The 25,437-nt window shown below is 38.6% G+C and overlaps 2 protein-coding genes and 1 long non-coding RNA gene across 3 annotated transcripts; 1 reads left to right on the forward strand and 2 right to left on the reverse strand.

Annotated features, from left to right (window-relative positions):
• Positions 1-3,389: 3,389 nt before the first annotated feature.
• On the reverse strand, positions 3,390-16,284 carry ankrd33ba (ankyrin repeat domain 33ba). Its single transcript, XM_017453688.3, has 4 exons — positions 14,315-16,284; positions 5,321-5,450; positions 4,926-5,066; positions 3,390-4,533 (listed from the first exon to the last, which is right to left on the reverse strand). Exons 1-4 carry the CDS (start codon positions 14,735-14,737, stop codon positions 3,701-3,703), a joined length of 1,527 nt encoding a protein of 508 aa, XP_017309177.1. The 5' UTR covers positions 14,738-16,284; the 3' UTR covers positions 3,390-3,700.
• Positions 8,303-25,123, forward strand: LOC108256629 (uncharacterized). Its single transcript, XR_006980912.2, has 4 exons — positions 8,303-12,608; positions 16,217-16,285; positions 22,849-23,062; positions 24,996-25,123. It is a non-coding gene; the product is annotated as an uncharacterized LOC108256629 (long non-coding RNA).
• Positions 21,652-25,174, reverse strand: ropn1l (rhophilin associated tail protein 1-like). The gene is made up of 5 exons (XM_017453684.3): positions 25,044-25,174; positions 24,040-24,163; positions 23,790-23,951; positions 22,845-23,020; positions 21,652-22,010 (listed from the first exon to the last, which is right to left on the reverse strand). Exons 1-5 carry the CDS (start codon positions 25,172-25,174, stop codon positions 21,956-21,958), a joined length of 648 nt encoding a protein of 215 aa, XP_017309173.1. The 3' UTR covers positions 21,652-21,955.
• Between the last annotated feature and the right edge of the window lie 263 nt (positions 25,175-25,437).

Here is a 25,437-nt window from a genome sequence, read left to right on the forward strand (position 1 = left end):
GCAACGCTCCAGCCTGAGAGTCGTTATTGGACTCCGCCCACATAATCACGCCATAGACTCGTGCTTGGCGTTTTCAGCGTCTACTGATCTGCGTGTTTCAGGAAATGTTGTGCTCAGATTTATTCATATTTCTCATTATGGGATCATTAGATAAATCCTATTTTTAGACTTTTTTTAATTTAACATTCTCACTCTTCAAAACGTTGCATTAGAAATGTCTACAACTTCTTTCTCTCTCTGTCACTCTCTATCATTCTCTCTCACTTTTTCGCTCGTTCTCTCTTCTTTTCCCTGTCTTTTTGCTTTTCTGTCTCACACTTTCTTTTTGTTTATCTCTTTCTGTATTTCTTCTGTCTCTGTGTCTCTCTTTTTCTATCTCTCTCTCTGTCTTTGCCTCGTCCTCACTGTCTCTGTCTATTTCCATCTGTCTCTCTTTTTCTCTCTCATCTGTTTCTCTGTATATTTCCATCTCTCTTTCTCTCTGTCTTCCTCTGTCTCTTTCTTTCTTTCTCTCTCATGTTCCTCTCTGCCTCTGTTTTTCGGTCTCTTTTTTTTCTGTTCATATATCTCTCTCTCTGTCTCTGTCTTGTTCTCATTGTTTCTCTCTCTCTCTCTGTGTGTGTCTCTCTGTGTTGTTCTCTCTCTCTCTCTCTCTCTCTCTCTCTCTCTCTCTCTCTGATCTGTACCTCGCAGGTGTCTAAGAGCACACTGTTCGCTCTCTCACGGGATTAAAAACCGTTTTTGTGGAATTGGGACTTTTCTCAGCGCTGTTGTATTCAGGTCAAGGTCTTGCTGTTCCACAGTGTGTTATCTGCTGTTTACCTGGACTGATATTAAAGCAGGTGCAGGGTCGTCGTCGTAGCGTCTGGTCTTTCTGACCTCACTCAGAGTTTGTCTTTCATACATCATTAAATACTATCAGAGCTGCTGTTATAGAAAATAAATCAATACCTTCTGGCCAATCAGAGTCCAGAACCCAACAGTGCTATGATCTAAAATATCAATAATAGATGATAGTATTTTAAGTGATATAACGGCAGTGAGATGAAAGGGCCACCAGTTATAAAAGTAAAATTAATTAGTAAGTAATTATTAAATTAATGTTTTTATTGATATGTTTATTGTATGTATGTGTTTAAAAATATTAAGCATTTAACAGTATGGATTCACTAACTTTTATGTCATGTTTTTGTTTTTGTTTTTTTCTATCATGGATTATACCCCTATCACTAACATTAACATTAGATCTATTTCAGTTGGACGCATTCCTCTACATCGTCCACTAGAAGGTGCTGTCTCAGCGCTTCCTTCACTTCTTAAATCTTATGTCACTCTTTAAAAAATGCTGACTCCTGCAGCGAAGCTAAGCTTCTGTCGTCCCGCTCCGTTGGCCTAAGGGCTTAATAAAAGCCGCTGTCTCTCCTCGTGCAGCTCTTATGTCTTGGAAGAAGAAGAAGAAGAATGAAAGCAGAATCTTCGTGTGACAGCGCAGTACAGCAAACTTTATTAACCTTTCATCAGATACAGTTTCGTCAAACATCGCTGCTTATTCGATTTCACGCAGTCCTGTTGCTCAACAAGTCATGTGACTTCAAGGAACGTCACTTGACCTTTCATCGAAGTCGAAGTGTACTGTACGCAACTCTTCTCCAGAATTATTGCTCATAAAAATGAGCAGAATATAAATTCAAAATTCAACAATAATCCTGGTTTTTCCGTCAAATCGTGATTAATTAAATTTCTTCCGAACAATTCATAATCCGCAGGAATATTCAAAATGTTACAGGAATAAACTCTTATTCCGTCCAAGACCAAAATATTGAATGTAAGGCTGGTGCTATAAATAAATAGAATAAATAAAACTACATACGGTTGCATGTGTCACTCACTGTGAGATACAACAAATGACAGACCAGGAAGCCTTTTTTTTATTCATTTTTACTCATTTTTAAACTATGAATTGTCTTATTTTGTTGATTTATAATTTTGCATTTCATTATAATTCTGGTGTTTACATTCCGGTGTTTAAAGAAGCAAAATGTGATCATTTCAAGCTTTAATTTAGGAAAGAGTGTCTAGAAATAGTGTTAAAAACGAAGTAATAAAAGTACAATAACCGTGTTTTGGGGGAAAATGATGTTTAAATACAATTAAACAATGTTGAGTTGAAGACATATTGCATGCGGGACTCAATATATAAATGTTTGCTCTTTTTTTATGAAGGGGTGCCGATAATTCTGGAGCGCACTGTAGATATACGAACACTGGGAAATGGAACAGAGGCACAGTGGTACCGTGGTCAAGAGTGAAGTGTTGGTGTGTGTAGAACCTGAGATGATGGCGGTGATTAAAGTGTTAATAGTTTGTTTATGATATATTTTATATTATAGAGAGCGTTCCTGCTGTAGCTTCTCTTTATTAACACACAAGTTCACGTTGCCAACCGAAAGTCAACTGTTTTCTAACGACAGCATGTTCTGAAGTGTTTCTCCCTCAAATACCACGACAAAATTTCTATTTATTACCCGTCGTACCTTTTATTGTATGAGCTATAAACACTCATTAACATGCCAGCCCTCTCTTTATTCTCTCTCATGAAGGAGTTAACGAGACAAAGAAAAACCCACAGTGAATATACTCAAAAAAAAAACTTACAATGTGCTGGTACTGGAGACTCCTTCAATAAACGAGGAGTTAAATAAACATCTTGCAGAAAACTTCACCATATGAATGATTTTTTTTTTTAATCCGTGAGTCCCTGTGAATAGAAACGATAACGTACTAGAACGAGCGCGTTAATTAACACTCTAATTGATTAATTCAAACTAATCAACACCTTCTGACCAATCAGAATCCAGATCTCAGCAGCTCCCTGGCGTAATATTGCATTAACACAGACTGTAGCTTTACAGTAGTGATGTATTTGAGTTTTCAGTAAGGGAAGATGTTATTTCATTCTGGTTAGTGTTTTGATTTTTGCTTGACATGCTCTCTACTGCATCCTTCTCAGTCCTAGTAGTCTGCGTGTTCCAGATTCTGAAGTATTGGCACCTCTGTATCTCATCCATCGGTGGAAAGTGAGTACGACTGAGCAAATATGTCGGCGTAGAGTAGCTACAAGGTTGGTGCGCTTTATATATATAACTGGCAACTCGTGCGTTTCCTTATAAAGTTATAACGCCTGCTGCTGTTCAGTCGATGTTAAGTCGATCAAATGTGCTCATTAGAATATCAGGCCACACCCCCTTCTGAAATGTAGATTGTTCCTGGGACTTTATCACCTAAAAGGGCTGTCGAGTTCCTGTACAGCATGTATGAGGGAAATGTGTATTTTATATATATATATATATATATATATATATATATATATATATATATACATTGCTTCTAAAAAAAATAAAAATAAATCCTTTTAGTATGTACAAATATTTTTGATTTGATATTTATGCTGGTACTGTAGATGTTTCAGCCAATAACAGCTCGGATGTTGGGCCCACCATGGAAAGATTGTGTGTGTGTGTGTGTGTGTGTGTGTTAGAAATTTTGACCCTCTGACGAATCAAAGCTTGTAGTATCCCAAAAAAGCGACAGTTTTCTTACGGAATAAATATGAAAATAAAAATGATGATAAAAAGTTTCAAGTATCAAAATTCCCATGCCGGGATGTGCCCGGATGTGTAGCACACACATCGTGACAGAGTTACTTCTGTTTACCGCGAGCGAGGTGTCTCCTAGTGATTGCCTCCAGACGTTTCCGCTCAGCTTCTTCTGCCTTCTTTCGTTCTTCTTTAAGTTCTTTGTACCTCCACTTGGGCACCTGAAGGAACTGGTCATTGTTGCAGCTACTTTTGCGCCGCTTCTTCTCTGGATCGTGCGGTACCGTCAGAACCTTGGTGATCCGCAGCTTGGGCACCACCAGGCCCGGTCTCACGCTGCTCCGTCTCACCAGGTGGAGCGGGAGAAGACTTCCTCTCCGGAGAACTGAAGAGTCACTGGGAGTCTGGGGCTGAAGGCTGGCACGCCTGTCTTTGGGTTTAGGCACCAGAGTGACGCGAGAGTTCTGGAAGAGGCGTTTATAGTTCTCCAGGCGTTCGGTTCCAAGTCCTTTGAGCTGTTGCGTGCGCTGCTTTTTTAGGATCTCCTGGACCGAGACGCGGCGTTTCCCGACGCACGGCGGACTACCGGGACATACCGTCCGACAGGACATGGCGATAAATGGGCTGCCAAGCGCTGTTGTCATCTGCACCATGTGGTCGAAGACGCCGTCTTCTGAAGCTTCCGTCACGTTGCTGATGTCAAAAAAGTTGCACAGAGCCTCCATCATCTTCTGGACACAGCCTTTGTGCTGTTGCGATTTGGCCACCAGAGCTGGCAGTAATGGCCACTCGGGCCGGTACGAGTCGGAGCACTGTTCAGGACACGGCCGGTGGATGAGCCGCTGCATGACGAAGGCCGTCTCGTGCCGTCCGGTGAACAGTGCCCACTCGCGAGGCGTCAGCTTACGCCCGCTATCTCTGGCTTCCAGATCAGCTCCTAGCAAACAAACCAGAAGTGGACAGATTCAGAATCATCACATTTCCAAAAATCTAGTTGTATACAATTTAAGGTCTGGTTTTATTTAAGGATTTGTTTTGGAATCGCGTTCTGTCAGGTCATTACTATGAAGGTTCACAAAACGCTCATTAAATTGGTGCGTAACTGAAATAAATGAAGTGATTTAAACTGAATGGCGTAATCCGTATGGACGAGTATACCATCCGAAGCTGATCGATCAGGTTTCACGTTAATATTCACACAAACTCAGGAGCAAAACATTTCCTGCAGAAACGATTTATGAAGAAATTTGTACCCTTGGAGCTGTTCGGATCTGCAGAGAGTCCTCATGATGTATTTAGAGAGAGAGAGAGAAGCGAGGGATGACGTACCTGCCATGATCAGCGCTCGGACACAGTCCACTCTGCCCTGCATGGCGGCTTTCATTAGCGCGGTGAATCCGTGACAGTTCTTCTTTTCGATGTCAAGGCCGGGGAAGTAGTTGAGTAGGTAGTTAGTGACGGTGATGTGGCCTGCAATCATCAGATAAAGAGATTTAATACACAATCTTAACCATAAATGTCATCACAGTGCAGGGATGATTGATTTAAACTAACAATTATTTCATTAGATTTTATAAAATGCAATGCAACGTAGAAAAAAAAAACCTGGCAATATGCCATTCGGGAGTCAAAAGATTCAAATGATCTGACTCGGTAAATTTCCATCGCTATTCTCCGCACGACATGAACGTGAGTGTAAGATCAGTACGCGAGGTGAAACCCACCGGCCTGCGCGGCTGTGATCAGAGCCGTGTTGCCCTCGTTGTCCTGCCAGTTCACGTCCAGGTGCGGACACACCGACAGTGCGATGACGACCTCCACATAGCCGTGATAACATGCCACCATCAGCCCAGTCTGCACAGCCAAAATTCACAAATACATCAACATTAAACCTGTACAGCTACACTACTCTCAGAGCTGCTGTTACAGAAATTCATCAACACCTTCTGACCAATCACAATTTGGGAATTCAACAGCGCTGTATTAGAAATAATAACAATAATAGGCTAATATGTAATAATTCTACACAACAGCAGTTACACATTTAAACAGTACAGTTAGTAATTTCGTGGAAAATAAACGCAGTCCCTCTCGAGCGTTCCCTATAAAGCCACGCCCCCAAGAACCATGTAAACAAGCTAGGTAAGCTAGAAGAGGCGGAGCTTTCTTAATTGATTCGAGTCAAGTCACGCGTATGGTGCTTTACTGTTTTTTTATTTGTGTGTAATGGATTTCGTGTCTGATTTTCAGTCATGTTGTTCTGTTAGTTGAAATAATGATGCCTGATTGTCTGAGAGCCATATTAATATTTAACAGACAATAATATTTAAATAACCTTTATTTGAAATATTTCCATTTTTGAGAAGGATCTATTATAAAGTAGTAGCTCTGTTCTTACATCCTTGCCCACATGCCGTAGATTTATCATCTCAGACTGTTTTCTCAGAGAGCCAATTCAGCCCCGAAAGGCCACGTCCTGATTTTGATTAAAAAGTCATTTTAGCAGAAACAGATTTCACACTCGACCTGTCTGATTCAATTCTTTATAAGGAACGTCTAATAACACCTTAGAGAGCCGCACACCTTTTACGCTCTCCTATGTCTACATTTAAATCTGCATTGCTTCTCTGTTTTATATTTGTGTCATAAGATCTTCTTTAGACATTTCTGTCGGTCCGCTTGGCAGAAAAATTTATATTAGTGTGTCCAAGTGATGCGATGGCTAATGGCTAAACGTACTAATCATAGAAAGGACTTTTTTTTTTTTATAGTAAAATACATTCACAAAGATTCTTATGAAACTGTTAAATCTTCCACACATGGCATTTAGTGCTCAGTAGGTCTGCAGTTAAGTCACTACATGTAAGGAATAAAACAATGTTCGTGTTGCTGCTGTAGGAAAATAATCAACGACAGGTGGTGTGATGAAGCAGACGTACTCTTACTAACCCAGCATTGATTAACAGCAGGTCCCCAAGTGTTTTCCACTCTCCTTCTTCTACAATAGCAATTTGCAAACCGAAATAGAATTTGCCGTATTTATTATCCATTTATAGTTACATTCAGAAACATCGTGAAACAAGCCAGTTCTCAGTTCTCACTTGAGTTATATGAGCTATAAACATAACCCAGTTACAGATTTACCTCTGATTGGTACAAAGTGCTAACACTGGAGACTCCTTACAGATATTTCAGCGCTGTTTCTAGCTATAAGTAGTAAAAGCAGTCACTAAGGGGGGCCTGTAAGAAAGCAGGATTTTTATAGACACTATATAGTACAGATAGTACAGCAGCTGTCACTTGATGTCACTTAGAGACCCCCGAAGGCTCAGAAACAGCCCGAAATATTCAAAATGTCTAATGAATGTTTTAAAATATCAGATTTACTGACAAAAAAATTGTAAATAAGGAAACAAATCTACCAGTTTTGACCTTTAGACGTACAGTAAAATGAATCGACCCCAACTGCGATAATGGCTTCTGGTGGTTATAAATATCCTCAAGCAGCAGGAAGTAATCTGTTCACTCCCAAAATACAACTGTGCTTTCAGTCAAAATAATACAGCTCCTCATATCAGAAAACATTAAAAAATGTGTTACTAAAATGAGACTACTTGAATTTTTTTGACATCATGGCCATGATAGTGTTTTTATACCTAGAGTAATAAAGATATGTTAGAAAAGCTGTTATTTGCAATATTACTATACGCTGGATATCAGTAGTTATTTCATTTCAGGCTTTAATGATATTTTTCTGAGCCAGAAATTAGCCCCTCCCCTTGATGGAACAGAGCTGCTCAGCTCCTCCCCTTTTTCGATTAAAGAAAAAAGTTCTTCATTTGAAATATAACATCTTGAAACAATGGTAGGTCACAATAATGTGATGGTATCTTGAAAGACAAGTTAAAGTGAAATAATTATTATGAATTAAGATGTCATAATAAAGAAATATTAAGTCAAAAATAATGATAATATCTTGAAATAAAAGATTAAGTCAAAATAATTAGTTGAGGCAACAAAACATCGCTATATTAACTCGTAATAGCAAAATATTAAGTCTGAATAATAAGTTAAGTCAATATAATAAGATAAGTATCTCGAAACAACAAATTAAGTTGGATTAACGTTATGGAGTCAGAATTATAATAGTAATTCAAAATAATTCTTTATTTTAACAAATCAAGTCAAAATATGTTAAGACAAAATTATGTGATATTAAGTCATAATATCGAGACAGTACCTTAAAATAACAGGATAGTAAGTCAAATCTCCTGAAACTAATGGACTGCTGACATCATTACGGTTTTATGTACAGGATAGCTGCACTACTGGACGTAGGCCTGTGCTTAGATTGGATTTGCATCACATTTAAGTTACTTTGAATAAAAAAAAAGTATCTTCAGAGTGAATATAAATGTAAATGTAAATATATACAGGTGGTATTTTGGGGCATCGGGCTCACGGTGTGTTTTATTTCCCCTCTCAGCTCAGACTCTGATATCTGTCTCTTATAATCTGCAGCCTAGTCAGCTCCTGAAATAGAAAGGATTAGCCTCGGGAGCGAGTGACCGAGCATCCGAGTTTTTGCACTTACTCTCTCGTTCGGCTTTTTTTAAAGGATTAAAATCACGTTAGATTTTAAAGTTACAATGACCTGTTTTTTTGTTTTTTTGTTTTTTTTTTTTTGGGGGGGGGGGGGGGGGGGGGTATTATAAATATTCACAAATAAATAAAAGGAAATAAAGATATTCATGTATGTGTTTTAACTACACGCTACTGTACAACTGTAGTGGGGGTTTTTTAAGCACTTTTTTGTTATTTATTTGATGTTAGTTAATATTAGGGCTGGGCGTTATGACAAAAATATTGTATCACGATTCGCGAAGGCATTTCTACGATGCACAGTATACGATATGTATCACGATATAAACTGCTAGTGAGAGAGAAGCACTGCTGATACTTTATTTGATGCCCTAGTTAGTATTACTATTTTGTAGCTAGTAGTAGTTAGCGAATGTTAGTAGCTAGTCAGAAGGGCAAATAAATGCTTTTTGAAATAATCGAAAATATTCTAACGATTTAGTATTTAATAAACAAATATGTCGTAATGGTAAGTAATATCCGCTATATACCTTTTGGATTTTAAGTACATATTAGTAAGTATGTGCCAGAAAAGACTTAAAATTCATACATACACTGCAAAAAAAAATCTTAGCAAAATTCCTCATCTGTTTTTAGATGCGTTTGCTTATTTAAAGCTTTAGATGTATTTTATTAAAATCGGAGATCTTTTTGCTTCTTTCAAGAAATAAATGCGTACAATTATCTGAAATGTAAGACTATTTGAAGGTTAAAATTATTTTTTCAAATATTTAATCTTTAGTATAAGAAATAGTAGATACATTTGACTATATTCAAGATATTTTCACTTTACTTACCAAGTACTTTTACTATTAAGTACTAAGTAGTTACAGTACTGTAAAATAAACTGCTTTCATAATTAATAATTAATAGCTCTCTGACTGCATGTGCATGAAATCATGTGTCATGTAGAAAACCTCATCTCATAAACAATTTATGAGAGAGCTGGTGATATATATGTGATGATAAAATATCGATATTGAGATGAATTGTGGCGCAGTATACTTTTCTGAGACGTGAATAATAATTAAATAATGAGATAATTAAATGAATAATTGCAAGCTAATTTATTCTAATTTATTAAAAATTCTCGTATTTATTTTTCACATTATATAAGAATGGCATCGAACTCAGTTCTTTTTATTTTTTTCTAACACAGCATTGTAATATTGTACATTATACACTATATCATGCATTGTAGAATTGTCTCCACGTGTCAGGATGTATTTTTATCACGTTGCCCAGTCGATGGACGATGTGGTTGGATCTTTCTTCCTTCAAATTCACATGAACGATTTTAAGCATTGTAACGTCTCGTCTTAATTGGATTGTGAAAAATTGTTCTGTTTATGTGGCTATAAGAGGACCGGACATCTTGAATTGAGCGAGGATTTGACACGGACATTTGATTAGTTGTTATATGAAATCATGAACACTTCATTATTTGTGTAGGGTCATGTACTCAATGCTAATCACATTTTTGGAGAAGTGTGTGTGTGTGTGTGAGAGAGAGAGAGAGACTCTGATGAAGTGGGTCTTAATGAGTCATGGTGTCTTGTTGCCATCTTATAAAATGAGAGAGCGGGAGAGCGAGAGAGAGAGAGAGGTAATAGAGTATCCGTCTGTGTGTCAGAGATGGCGGAGTTATAAAGAGATGGTGGAGAAATGACTCATCACGTAAAAAGCCCTTCTTGCTCTGCACTTTGTACTCGAGGTGTACATTATCACAACTGGGATCGCACAAGACCCAACGAAGAAAGTTTTTTTTCACTTTCACGTGAGCGCAGTGAAGGCCCAAAAAAGGTCATGTTTCTAAACACGTGAGCGTATTGGAGATGGCAGAGTTCTCTCGCCATGTGACGTGTTTACAGCATTTATTAACTTGTCCTTAATAACAGCTTCACCGTGTTCTTATAAAATAATCACAGGTTTCAGATGTAACATATAATGCACGTGTGATTTTATTTTTTTATTTTAGGTGTGGTTTTCTTACAGGAATAATTCTTTTTCACATGATCCCAGATTGTTCACACAGTGTCACATGTTTACTTGACTTCACTTTCATAACATAACATGGTGAAATGGATTTCCATGGGGGGGTTTTTTCCCCAAAATTTATTCTTGACCCACCAGTCTTCCCATCACACGACGGCTACCACCCCTTGAAGTAGAAGCACGCCTCGTCTTCAACCAGCCCAAAAGAACCCACGTCACTCCCCTCTTCATCTCCTCCACTGGCTTCCTGTATCTGCCCGCATCAAATTCCAATGCTCACGTACAAGACCTTGTCTGGAACAGCACCGCCTGACCTCATGCTTCCTCCAACACACGAAGCCGCCTGTCGCGTCTTTTCAAACTGCTGCTTGGGCCGAGTCACGGGGCGGCGTAACGCGTTCGAAAGGAAAGGGCTATCTGTTCCCTTCCGCATGCATGACTTCACAGACGCCTGTGATTGGCTAGTGTCGCTGTGATTGACAGTTGAAAGAGTATGCCCCTCCCACCCAGAGCGCACAGCCAGTTTTGCTCACTTGGGCTCCTGGACATGGATGACTATAGCATCGTCGTGATGCAATCAATAGAGTGAACGCTTTTATTGTGCGGTAAGTTAAAGAAGTCGCTGGTTAAAGAACCCCTTTCCTAGAGGACAGTAAAAGCGGGTCAAAGATAGAAGCAGCCACGTTTGAGAAAGGCTGGATTTACACAACACGATCCAGACACACTCATCACGTCCAAAAGTGTTCGTTCTTTCTCCCTTTCGTGCTGGTTTGCATTCTCTCTTGCTGCTGCACTACAGGATGGAGTGTTATGGAGCTCGGCTCTGGTGTTAATGACTGGACACGCTTCTAATACAGTCACACCACACTCATGCTATAATTGTGATGTAATCATGTCCCGCTCCTCTGGATGGATTCGGTTATAATAGGATTGAATGAGCTTTAGAAAGGTAGGTGAGGTCTGCGTGTACATTCCTTTTAGTTATACAAAATAAAATGTGATTGCTTTTAAGAAAAGAGGAATTTCGTTTTAAGAACATGGCTCTTGTCTTGTCTTTAAGGCTCTTGTCATCTCAAAACTGGACTACTGCAACGCACTACTCTCGGGCCTCCAGGAGCTCCATCAAACCCCTTCAGGTGATTCAGAACACAGCAGCACGCCTCATCTTCAACCAGCCCAAAAGAACCCACGTCACTCCCCTCTTCATCTCCTCCACTGGCTTCCTGTATCTGCCCGCATCAAATTCCGATGCTCACGTACAAGACCTTGTCTGGAACAGCCCCGCCCGACCTCAGCACTCTAATGAAGGCTTACGTTCCCTCAGTGCAGTATTATTACGGGAATTCTGTTCCCGCTTGATTAATCATGTGATCTGCGAATGCTGAATTTGCTTAATTAAAAAATTATCATGAAAAATCACAATTTTTGATTCAGCAACCGATGCAAAATGGAATCGCGTTTTACTGTAAACACACGTGGTTAGAATCCAGATACATGACGCATGAAATAAAAAGGTATAAATGTGTTTAAGAACTAAAAAATTGCACAGAATAACATTGTCTTATATCAGATGCATGCACATGACCAGTGAATGTGGTTTCATTTATTCCCAACGAAAATCCACAACTTGCATAAAGTATGAAATTTATTTCAAGATGGCAGCGCATTGTGAAACGGCACAGTGCCGAATTATATCCGTTCATTTTTAATGCAGCAAGCCGAATCTGAGCGGTGTTTTGTTATCAGTTATCAGTCTGCACAAAGCACAAACACACTTTTTTTTTCCTCCTCAGCCTACTTCACTTTATCCTGACAGCGAACGAGTTCTGGCCCACGTCTGCCACTTTCATTTGGCCCACATAGCGCTGTGAAAGGAAGGTGATGTATTCCTCCGAGTCTTTACTGCCATACCGCAGCCACAATTCAACCTTTATGAGATGGATCTTGGGAATAATACAGACCAGAAATTACAGTTGAGTCACTTTAAGTGAAATTCCATAAGTGAAAAGCATTAGATTATAATGCTTATGATTGGACCGGTTTCGGCCTGCACTATTTGATTGACCCTTCGACACGGTCTCACACAAATTCACACAGTTCAGTCCGTATAAAACTTTAAAAGGTTAACGTTAGGGTTTGTACCTTTTCTTACTTTTATGCTTTAAAGACATAGGGAAATCCAAGCACATTACTGTTGTTTTGCTTCAAATTTGTCCAAAGTGTTCATTAGATTTGTTTGGAGGCTTGCCATGTGATGACCTGGTGCACCATCCATGGTGTGACCTGGCCTCGTGCTCAAGTTTCCCAGGATAGACTCCGGATCCACGGTGACCCTGACCAGGATAAAGCACTTACTGAAAGTGAATGAGTGACTGAGTAAGTGTTTGGGCCCTTCGCTGCCTATAAACATCATCATAATTGGTGCAAAGAGAAAAAATTGTAAGTGAAATGAAACACAAATTTCGATTTGTTTGATATCGCATCCAGAAATTGTGTTGACTTCAATTTTGATAATTGTAACTTTCAACATTTCACGCTGTTGTCATAGTCATAACAGTCTACTAACGTAATGACCGTACTGTTTTTAAAAGTTAGCAAGCTACCGTTCAGTCAGCACTGACCGTAGAAAGAAAATGTATTATTGCATACTGTTGCTTATTACTAAGGCGGTACCTTTTAACGATGCATCTTTAAAAACCTTCTAAATCTTTCTCCTGGTGTAAGGAATAGAGTGTCTTTAACCCTTTACTGCATGTTATTGCCATCTGGCAACAATTAATTTATCTCCATTTTTTTGATAGGCAATAATACAAAACTACTATTTTCGTATATAACTGGAAAAAGTGGGCTTTAACTTTGACATAACAAAAAAAGAAAATTGATATCACATGACCAGGAAGTGCTGTTTGCACTTCCTTTACTGCAAACACATGGCATGGTGAATTTCATAATCAGAAGGCTCTCAAAATTTTATTCATTTCAATATTTAATATTTAGGCAAAATTACATAAAAATTCAGTGCTATCTGAGATAAGTTAACATTTGGGTTGTTTGTTTTTGTCATTTAAATGACATATTTATTTAAATGTTTATATATTGTGAGTATTTTGTTAAATAGTAAAAATGGAATTGTTGCCATACGGCAACAACATGCGGTAATGGCACTGTGGTACAGTGTGTGCGTTCATGAACTCAAACAGGCATACATAGCAAAACGGACCCTAGACTTCTCTACTAGTAAAGTTACATTTTTTCACATTCAAAGTAAGAAAAACTTGACATTTAAGACATTTTTGCAAAAGTGTTTTCTAACTGTTATGTTTCAAGAGAAAGAATTAAGAATTCAAGACAAAGACATAAAAAGAAACTTCACCCACAACATGAATTTCGATCTAATTTTTAGATGTATTTTAAGCGAGTAAATCCATCCGCATACTTTTCTAGAAGATATCACTTTTACGTGCTTACTAGTTGATCGAAAACACTGCAACTTATAATTTGGGAAATTCTGTAATTGGAACTATAATCACATAGGCTACATTTTATGTAATTTTTGACTATATGACACTTTCCACCATTGCACATCGTTGCCATACGGCAACAATTTCCCAACCTCCCCCTGCTAAAATAGTTTTTCTACACTTTTTAATGTATTTTAATGACTTGAGCTAATTCGTCATTTTAAAAAATCCATAAAACATTGTTTGATGTAAATGTAGCCTAATCATTCATGTAGATGGTTAACACGCAAACATTTTAAAGACATAATTAAACTACATTAAAAACAAATCCACCTTAAACAGGTTAAAAATATGTATAGATGTATTTACTCTTCTAAATGAAAGATGTAGGCTATAAATGGATTTTAAAAAATTGTGTTCTGTGCTAACCCTTAAACGTTTAAAGTAGAACCCTACAACAGGGTTCTTTCAATTAGGAAACTAAGAACACTTGAACCGACGTTTTTTGGGGGGAAACCCCGGAGAATGGTACAGATTAGCTGCCTGTGAATCGATTCTCCCGCTCGACTCACTCTAAAGAGTTGTTCAGAATGAATCGACTCGTTGCCTGGCCGTACTTACCCGGTTGTTCTGGTCCTTTTCTCGCACCTCTTCCTCGGTCACACCCTGCCGGATCAGAGCCTTGACAGTGAGCGCACTGTTACTGCAGCAGGCTCGGAACAGCGATAGCGTCCCGGCGGGGGTTTGCGTCAGGTCGCACTCCGACTCCGTGAGCTCTTCATCCGGCGGGTAGAACGAGTCATCCGAGGCGACGCTCCGCGTGTCGAACGAGTCCGAGAACTCATCGTATTCCTCGCAGTCCTCGCAATCATCCTCAGAATAATAATCACACGAACCGAGATCCTCGTCGTAGTCGCTGTACTGGATGTCCGGCGGCTCCTGCGCGATGGACGGGTGGATTTGCGTGGAGTTGATGCTGAGTTTGGGTTTGAGTTTACCCGCTGTACAGCCTCCACCATCCTCATGGTCCCTCATTAGCAACATCTAACCCGTTAACTCATCTGGCTTCGGAAAGTAGTGATAATAAATCATCATCATCATCATCATCATAATAATAAAAAGTTGGATCTTCTCTCGTAGACTCTCTCATCCTGTCCTCCTGAGCTGTCCTCGTAAACTTGATGTAGTTCCAGATTGTGTTCTCATCACGTCTCTCCGTCCAAGTACAACACAAATCTACACCAAACAGTTACCGAACACGCATTAATCCCCGCTGAAAGTCATTAAAAGCCGCATTGTCCCGTTTGCGTTTGCGCACTGCGAGCTGCTCATCCATCTGTAGCTCTCAGACTCATGCGCTAATAAACTGGAGCTCCATAATCCGATTAGATTAGCTCTCCTCCTCTTCCTCCTCCTCTAAATCATCTAGTCCTCACGTTAGAGCTCTTGGCCTGTTTTATAACACGCGTTAATTGCCACGTTTGCTCGGTTACGCGTCATCTAAAGTAGTGAAATGTTCTCTCTGGGGGGATTTTACTTTCGTTTGAGTATTTCAGGGTGTTTTCTTTATTTTGTGAGTAATGAAGTTGCTCCGCCTGCCTGGAAATACCCCGCATAATCAACCAATACTGCAGAAATGTACAGTCTTCCCCATGTAAAAGTGAAACTACAAACCGAGCCTGGTTTATTCAAATGAAGAGTGGGATATTAACGGAGATAAACAGGTGCACAAAGGAGGACTTTATGTAAACTGTACTGGGTTTACTGGGAAGCATCACATAGGGGCTGACAAGCAGTGACTCCAAATCCATACACTGTCAGAAAATATGTATTAAACTAAACCTTTCTTCATGTACATCTCTCACCGACAGTCTAAATGTACATTAAATTATTACTCTTACAGCTTAAGGTGCAATTATAGGTACACTTCCTTCACATTACCATGTAAATAAGGATACACTAAAGGTACAAGAGCTGTAATCTGTTCTAAAGTGTAGCATCAGAGTGACAAGATAAAGTACAGTTTAGCATTTGAATTAAATTCTGCTCCATTTTTTAAAAAAATTTCTAAATAAATGAATACATTTCTAAATAAATAAATAAATATGCATAAGCCAAAGTAACTTATTTAAAAACAGAGTAGCGTAAGGAGGAAAAATACATTAAACCCTCCCTACACCAAAGCCCCAGTTGAAGAGAGAAAGTATTTATTTTGAACACAGTTAACATTATTATTCACTATGTAATGAAATAAAATGCTACCAAATCCTTTCAAACTCGTTATAAGTTCAGAGGTTAAATTTAACATTTAAAACCTAAAGAAAAATCTAGGATGTTAGCTGGTTAACATATTTTTCAAATTATATAGGTACTACACAAATGCTAGTAGTTATTTCTGCGCGCGTACACACACACACACACACACACACACACACACACACACACACACACACACACACACACACACACACACACATACAAACACACACACACACACATTCCATTGTACATTTATTTCAACAGGATTCCCAGGAAGAACCGTTTTGGGAACTCTTGAAGAACCCTTAGGAGAACCAGGAGTGACAAGCAACGGTACAGTTTAGCACCTTTACTCTAACCTGAATCAGTTCTCCCAATCGACTCACTTTATATTCTGTTCAAAATGACTCGTCCCATAGTTTATTATTATATACTGTACAGATAGATAGCTATATGCAGTTATATCCTCCTGAATGCACTGTTTAATGGCGATTTAGACTATATATTCCACACGTGCTAATAGCAATTGCAGAAAACCTATCGTTTTAAAAATGTATTAAATGAAAGTGCATTTATGGCTTATAGATAGATACGACTTTATTGCACAGTACAGGTTCTCAGCAATAAAATGTGAAATTTTGACTTTGTATTATTTGCACGTATGTATTTTTCTCATATTGATGTTTTTTTATTCTCTCCGTATCTGCACACTGCACTTTCCTTTACAGCTCACCGTTAAGTGCTGTAATTGCTGTGTGTTATTACTGAGGCATTTTGCCCCGAAACACTTGGAGCTCATGTAGACTTGTCTCCATCTCCAGCTGTAGTTTTATCACTGTACTGGGGAGGAGAAATCGCTCAAGACACTCCATAGTAATATAAGGATTAAAACATGACACAGCATGCTGATACAGTAAAATAATCAACGACGCCGTCATGTGATGAAGCGGAGTTACTGTTACGACTACAAAGTTGATTCTTTTTTTCCTATAGAAGCACCTCCTTATGTGTTTTATTCCTCTTATAGCACAGGAATTTGCCAAAGATGACCATTTCATTTATTTATAAAACACCACGTCATTCTTTTTATCCATATATAGTTACGTTTAAAGTCGTGGAAAGAAGTCTGTGACATGAGTTAGTTCCCGTTCTCACGTACATTATAGCAGCTATAAACAGCCGTTCCCTCACTAGAGCTGACACCGGAGACTCTTTCCGTAAATGTTAAATAAACATCTCCTTAGAGAAAGCCATCATATCAACGATTACATGTTGTTTTTAATCTGTTTATGTTGAGCATCTGCCATAAAAGTGTGAAAGAGCTGTTACTATAGAAACAATAGCGTATTAACATATACGAGCTGTTGTCATAAAAATAAACCAACACCTTCTGACCAATCAGAATCCAGAATTCAACAATGCTGTGGTATTTTACCAATATGGCATCACACTGAACTCAGACCTGTATTCCGTCTCTGCAGGGTAGACGGGCCCAGAGGAGTGTGTGTGTAAGTGTGAGTAGGTCAAAGTTTCTCTGCTCCCCAGCTGCTCTGGCTTACACAATTACATTAACTCTGCACTTGATAAATCCCAGAGACAAGCAGTCAGGTGGGACGAAATCCCTACCAAGCAGAAGTTCATCTGGGATTCTCGGATCCTAACGCTGGATTGTTGGATGTACGGTGTGACACTTAACCCCAGCCTTTGGACAGCTTTGTGATGTATAAGTAGCCAACACTGTCCAGTAAAATATTAAATATGAATGTGATTCAAAATAAAATATCACCCAGAAATATGCTTAACTCCTCCTGGTTGCTGATTTAAGGGGCGGGGCTACGTATTCATACAGTTTGTGATGTCACAAAATAAACTCCACAGCTTTGGACCAATCACCTCTAATGTAGATGCTAAAACTATTAGAAGATGACAAACTGTGGATAATTTCAGCCACACAACCCATGGATCTGTACAAAATAGCCCATAATAGTGATATTTGGCAGAAACCTGACTACTCATAACCTTGGCAACACCGTTCCACTGTAAAGCATGGTGGTGGTAGCATATTTTTTTTGTTTTCTTTTTTTTAAATAAGGGATTTGATGTCATTCTGTGGGATGTTTAAAGTTTGAGATTCTTTATAATCAAACCGTGATTGATATTTTTGTTCCAGAACTTTGTCCCAGACTTGTTTTGATTGCTCCTTGGTCTTCATGATGCTATATGTTTAGAGACATTTTCTCTAATCTTTTTAAGATTTTGGAATTGTATGGGTTCGGGAATACTTTCATTGGTTGGATTAAGCTACTTTATAGGCACCCAGTAGCGGCAGTACAAACAAATGGACTAATTTCAGATTATTTTACTCTGGATAGGGGCACCCGGCAGTGTTGCCTTCTTTCCCCATTATTGTTCTGTCTTGCCCTGGAACCCTTAGCAGCTGCGATAAGAAAGGAGAATGATTTTCCAGGGGTGGTGGCGGGAGGTGTGGCGCATAAGCTTTTGCTTTATGCAGATGCTATTTTATTATTCGTCTCTGACCCTACTAGATCTATGCCTTTCCTCCACAGAATTATTAATTCCTTTTGCAAATTCTCAGGATACAAAGTCAACTGGTCTAAATCCGAAGCTTTGGCTCTGACAGTGTACTGTCCAGTAACGGCCTTTCAGCCTGGTGCCTTCCAGTGGCCCAAACAGGGCATTGAGTATTTGGGTATTTTATTGCCAAAAAATGTGTCCGATTTAGTTAGTGTTAATGTTGACCCGTTAATAAAAAGGTTTTTGAGTGATGTATACAGGTGGTCTTCTTTACATTTATCTATGATCAGGAAGGTTAATGTTATTAAAATGAGTTGTATTTCAAAATTCAATTACCTGCTACAATCTCTCCCTATAGATGTCCCTCTTTCTTATTTCAAGCAATTTGAGAGTATAGCGAAGTCTTTTATTTGGATTGGTAAGCGTCCCAGTTTAAATTTCAATAAGTTACATAGGTCGATTGACAAGGGTGGGCTAGGCCTACCCAAGATTCTGTTTTATTATTACGTGCTTGGTCTCAGACATTTGGCTCATTGGTCACCTCCACCTGAGAGAGCCCCTCCCTTGTTCTGCATTGAACAAGAAGTTCTTGCCCCTATTTTGCCACTGAAAAGCCTTTCCATTAATCTAACCAGAGAAGTTAAATCACACCCCGTTAGTTCACATCTGCACTCAGTGTGGACAAGAGTGTCCAGAGTGTTTGATTCTGATATTTATCTCAATGTTGCCTTGAGCCTATGACTAAACCCCAAACTACGTATTAATAAGTCCCCTTTTTGTTGGTCAGAGTGAATCACGAGGGGGGTTACACTCTGTGATCTTTATGAGAGTGGTGTGATGATATCTTTTGAAAAATTGGTTCAACATTTTGGAATCCCCAGATCTCAGTTTTTTAGGTATCTTCAACTACGCCACTTGCTCTGTACTATTTTTTGGCATAGCATGCACCCCCCTAAAGCAGCAGATACTCTGGGAGAGGTGATTTCTGCTTTTGGAAGAGGACATGAAGCACCAGTGTATTACTCCTTACTGATTCAGAGTCTAAGGGACGGAGTCTCGACCACTCTCAAGAGATTATGGGAGAAGGATTTAAATTTGGAATTGGGAGGAGGAGAGTGGGCTAGGATTTTAAAAAATATAAAAACTGCATCTAGAGACGTAAGGGTGCGCCTTATACAATTTAAGATTTTACATCGGTTCTATTGGACCCCCTCTAAATTGTATAGGCTCGGTCTTAAAGACACACCCACCTGCTGGCGATGTCATTCAGAAGATGGAGACCCGACCCATGTTTTTTTGGGGGGTCGTAAGATCCAAGAATTTTGGTTGAAGGTGGAGAGCTTTGTATGTGAGGTGTTGAACACTCAGATCTCGTTCTGCCCTAGACTCACAAAATTGGAGAATAGGTACAAAAAAGATTGGGTTTTGACCAGTGTGATGATTGGTAGGCAGCTTATTTTAAGGGGATGGAAATCAGATGGAGCGCCCTCCTTTTCCAAAGTGGTGTGTGGAGATGGGGAGGGTGTTCGTGGGGGGACCAGGGTGGGGTGGGAGGTTGGTAGGGGAGGGGTTATAGTGGGGATTTATGTTAAAATAGTTTGATTCATTATATATGTTGTTTGTCTCTTTGTGTTAACTTGTGAATCAATAAAAGTGTTAATTAGAAAAAAAAAGAGAGAGACGTTTTCTCTAAACATATAGTATTTCCGGGGAAAAGATGTATTTATATTTACAGTGAGACTCCATTTTGACTCCATTCAACTAATCATCTGACTTCTGATGGCCACAGAACTAATATAGGGGTTTCCTTTTGTTTTAAATACCATTGCTAACTATACCAACATACACCCTCCATTTTATTCCTGGTAAAGTCCATTTCAGTTCCAGGTCGTGACGCTACAAAATGTGGAAATGTTCAAGAGGGGTGAATACTTGTGCAATGTATTGTACCTAAAAATCTATTAAAATATGATTACGTGAATCAGGAGTGGGTTTATTTGATTCGGTTTCAACATCTATAATCGTTAAGTTGTCCTTTTTGTTTAGGGAGGAATCCTTAAATGATCTATGTAGTGGTTTCCTATGTCCTTCATTATCCAAAGACCCCTTGAAGAACCCTTTTGTAGGTTACACAAACACGCTTTGGCCCAAAATTGAATTGAACCCGAATGAGAAAATTAATATGGTGTGTTTTCAAAATGAGGCTGTTTTTGTTAATAATAAAAAAAGACTGTGGGTCAATCAGTTGATGACTAATGGCTTGCAGCACTGAGAATGACCTTCCTAACACGAGCGGGACACTGAGAGCACCTCTTTATTTGATTACAATTAGTCTCTGTCTGCACTTTCTCACTCTGCATCGCAATTAAGTCTTAATGAACGACTACATGAACTTAGCGTCCGTGATTTTCCTCCAACCGTAGAACAGCTAACAAACACTTGCGGCTGGACGAAGTCTAGTTTCTGTTCTCGGACACGTTAACGTTTCGAAAGGAGAGAATTTGTGAGCTGGGAAAATGAATACGGGATCGCGATCAGAATGAATCGGAGAACTGACTCGTACTCAGAAAAAAAGATTTGGTGCTTCTGTTTCAGCAGTAATAAACTTTATTAAAATAAACGTATAATCCATTCTACTTTAACATTTTGTCATTTAAACAAAGCACACATTTACTACACAGTTCACACTACACACATGTGTGAAAAACGTACATTTAGTGTCCTACTGCCATAGACAAGAGGCATCCAGTAACTGTAATTACACCACAGCGCTGTTGAATCCTGGATTCTGATTGGTCAGTAGATGTTTTCTAATTTTCTATACCAGCAGCTACAAACCACAGCTTTATACGTTATTGTTTCTATAGTAGCGGCTCATTCACAGAGACATGTATGGCGAACGCTCCACTAAATAAATGTAAAAAATCATTGACATTTTCTTAAAATAAGGAGATGTTTAGTTAACCCTTAGGGAAGGAGTCTCCTGTGTCAGAGGTAAAGCTGTAACTTTTAAGTTTCCTGACATCTTCAGGACAGGTTTACGCTTCATTATGGTGTCTGAGTAGCACGACAAGCTGCTGGGTTTTTTTTTTATTATTATTAACGTAAAGAGAGAGAGAGTAAAAGGAGAGGCGAGTGAACGACTCCTTATAGCTGCAATAATAGTTTCTTGTTGTTCTTTTAAAAAAAAAAAATCAATATCGTAATCGTTGGCAAATTGCTGTGGTGTAAGACGAGGAAAACAACTTTGGGTCTTAGTGAGTATTTGTAATTGGTTAGTAAAAATCTGAGGACATATAAATAAGCATAATACATACATCACCCAGAAAAATCTAAAAATACGCCCAGGATTTATAGGGTTAATGTTTGAATCCTGCTGCATCGTTAGTGTGGTTATATAAGACGTTTCAATCTCGGCATGAAGAGTGAATCTGAAAGCCATCTGTGCTCTGTTTTTCACTCGCACCTCTACACATCGAGGTCAGCGAAATCAGACGGCTGGACCATCCCACCTCGACGCGTCCTAAAAACAGGGAAAAAACCAGCAGTCATTACTTTACATACGTTATTCATGTGTGTGTGAACAGACTGCCTTCAGATGTTTCAAATGAACAATTATACACACTACTCCTAATAAATCTGCCCAAATGTGATGTGTGAGCAACAAAACTTCCAGTAAACTAAAGACATTTGATGATGATAAATAAATAGATAGATAGATAGATAGATAGATAGATAGATAGTTAGTTGGTTAGTTAGTAATACTCAGGACAAACTGCAAACTTCCCGGAGCTGTCTGTGGTTTACTGCGACACAGACGTCATAACTAACTAAGTAAGGAACTAAGTACGTAAATAAATAAAGGAATAAATAAATACTTGCACACATATTTATTTATTTATTTCAGACAAATGCAGTGAAGAACTGCACATCATAATATAATATAATATAATATATTAATAGCCTATTCATACATACAGTTTATTTAAATAAATAAATCCTAATATTAACAACATTAATGATAATAATCTTGAGCAATAACATACAATAATCGTAATGGTTATTTTAGTGTTTATTTTTATGTGCAGATTTATTATTGTCTAAACAACTGTTTACTGAATCGGATGAGAAATACGCCATTTTTCCTTCAATTTGTTTCTTAAAAAGCTCTTTAGTTCCATAATGGCCGTAATACCAGATATAGAACAAAAGAGGTAGAACTCCTCGACTGCTTTAAAGTCCCATGAGTGCATGGTTTTTGGATTTCGTCGCTAAAAGAGAGTTTTCAGTCACGATGATTGTGAAACTGGAGAGAGAACAATGTTCCACATGTGTCTATATATGTGTGTGTACTCACACAGGCTCATGTAGGCTGGACAGGAAGCTGTCTATCTCGTCCTGAGGAATGTCTCCGTCCAGCTGGGCCAGGTACGTGTACAGTTCGATGAAGGTGTGGAAGGGGATTCGAGCTGCTCCTCCCTCAGGGTCCTCGCTCAGGATCTCACACGCAAACTTCAGAGCACTGATGATCGTCTGTGAACACGACAGCAGACCTGAGGCTCACTTTCACGCTACGTACGTGCTACATACTCGCAGACGGTTCACGATGTGTAATTGTTCCCATCATACAGTGTTGAATGAAACAAAATGTTTTTACTGTATGTCATTGTGTGAGGAATAAAACATTGTGTGGTGGGATGTTCTAGACAAATAATCAACAACACGGTTATTGTTCTGAGCTGTAGGCTTCTACAGAGCTTTACCTCTGACTGTTACAAAGCACTGACACTGGAGACTCCTTCCGTACATGCTACATAAACATCTCCTTACAGAAAAACTTTTTAATCTGTTTAATCAAACGAACCATTGCTTAAACTTATCTAAGTTATTCTTTTCTTCTTTTTTCTTTTGCACTTTTGAGTGAGTTACACACAGACAAACAACCGACATATTCTTTTAAATCTAGAACATATATATATATATATATATATATATATATATATATATATATATATATATATATATATAAAATGTATAGTGCATTTATAAGTGCGCTAAGAAACTAAGATAGAGGATTGTTTTCTCAGTGAGTAATATTTCTCAGTGCAATATAAATTTCTTCTGTGAGTGTGTGGTGTTTTCTGAGTTTTGCAGTACAACACTGCCACCACGCGGTATTTACAGGAATTACATCCTTACTGAATCACTAGTTCAGATTATAATCTGGCAGTTCTACAGGCTCTTCCCTAATTACAGCAGGATTAGAACAGGTGATCCCAATAAATAAATCTGTACTGCTCACGCCGCTCAAAGCGCTGCACCCGAGAGCGAAGAAGTGCATCCAGTCGACCTCCGTGCTGAAGTTCCCGAGCGTGAGCAGTGTGTTGAGTTGTTCGGCTGGCAGACACAGCCCTTTCCACTTCTGCTCTAACTCTTCTTTACTAACGTCCTTCTTGGATGAAAGCTACATAGAAAAAAAAGGACATATTAAGCACGTTTTCATGACATGTATGCGTTCAATACAGGATGAAATATACCTGTAACAGACCCACCTGTTTATGAAGAACTTTGAGGAGACCTGGAGTGAGCGCAGTGTCTGTCTTCTGTGTTTTTACAGAGGTTTCCATCCTGTCTTTGACTGGAAGAGGTTCACCTTCTGATAGCGCTGTGAAATAGCTTAAAAGAACAAATAGCAATGGCAATGAGAGACAGGAGGAGAACTAATATATATATATATATATATATATATATATATATATATATATATATATATATATATATATATATATATTTATATATATTTATATATATTTATATATATATTTATATATATTAGGTACAAAAAAAATTATGTTTTAATTTTTTTTTTTAATAAATAAAAACTGCTTTGAAAAACTTTCCCATTAAATAAACTTGCCGTTTCAGTTCAAACTGACTTGAAGAAAATGAAACATAAAAGTGGTCATCAGTTGGGTACGGGGGAACCGTATACAGGTGCATCTCAAAAAATTAGAATATTGGTGACATGACAAGCTGGTGTTTGTTTGTTTTTTGTCTTATTAACTTGACGATAGAGAATAAAGAGGGTGAATAAAAAGAGAGAATAAAGAGATAGAATAAAGAGGATGAATAAAGAGAGAGATAAAGAGAGTGAATAAAGAGGGATGGTGAGGGAACGACTGTTTATAGCTGTTATACCATAAGCGAGAACAGGAAGCGACCTGTTTCACGGATGTTCCATAACATTAAATGTAATTATAAATGGATAAAAAGCACAATGTGTAAATCTTCATTCTCATTACACAGTGATGTGATATGAAAGTAAAACACTTGGGAATGTGCTGTTATAGGAAAATAATCAACTTTGCGGTGGTAAGACTGACTCTGCTTCATCACATCACACCCACCAGTGTTGAATATTTTCCTGTAACAGCGTGACACAGAATGTCATTCGAGCTGCTCCGTAACTTTAAACAATGATTCTTTGCTCTTCTATGTAACATTACAGACCCCAGACTGGATCATTCCTGTGAAGGTGAAGTGTATCAGGACTCACGCAGCAGACCACTGCAGCACATCTGGCGGCTGTGTCCTAATAGCAGCTTTAGTGAACTGTTTGAGGATGTCTGGCAGCTCAGGCGGGATGTCGATCTGCTGAGGGCAGTACATCGTGTCCGGAAGAGGCATAACTTCTGTCCTGAGGTGAACTAAAGGAGAAAAAAAAATTAATAACACCTCTGAAACTGAACAATAATGAATTCAATAATGCATGTTGAATTCAGATTACTGAATCCCATGTAATGTAAAGCCTTTGTATTCCTCAGCTTGGTGTACCTTTACCAAAAATCTGTATCTCTGATAGTTGTGTAGATTTATATTAATGCTCTTCTTACCACAGCTTGCTATAATAAGTTGTTGAAGTGTGCTAAAGCTAAAGTCTCTCGGCCTCT

Source organism: Ictalurus punctatus, chromosome 23 (assembly GCF_001660625.3).
Source record: "Ictalurus punctatus breed USDA103 chromosome 23, Coco_2.0, whole genome shotgun sequence".
In the NCBI taxonomy this organism is placed as follows: Eukaryota; Metazoa; Chordata; class Actinopteri; order Siluriformes; family Ictaluridae; genus Ictalurus; species Ictalurus punctatus.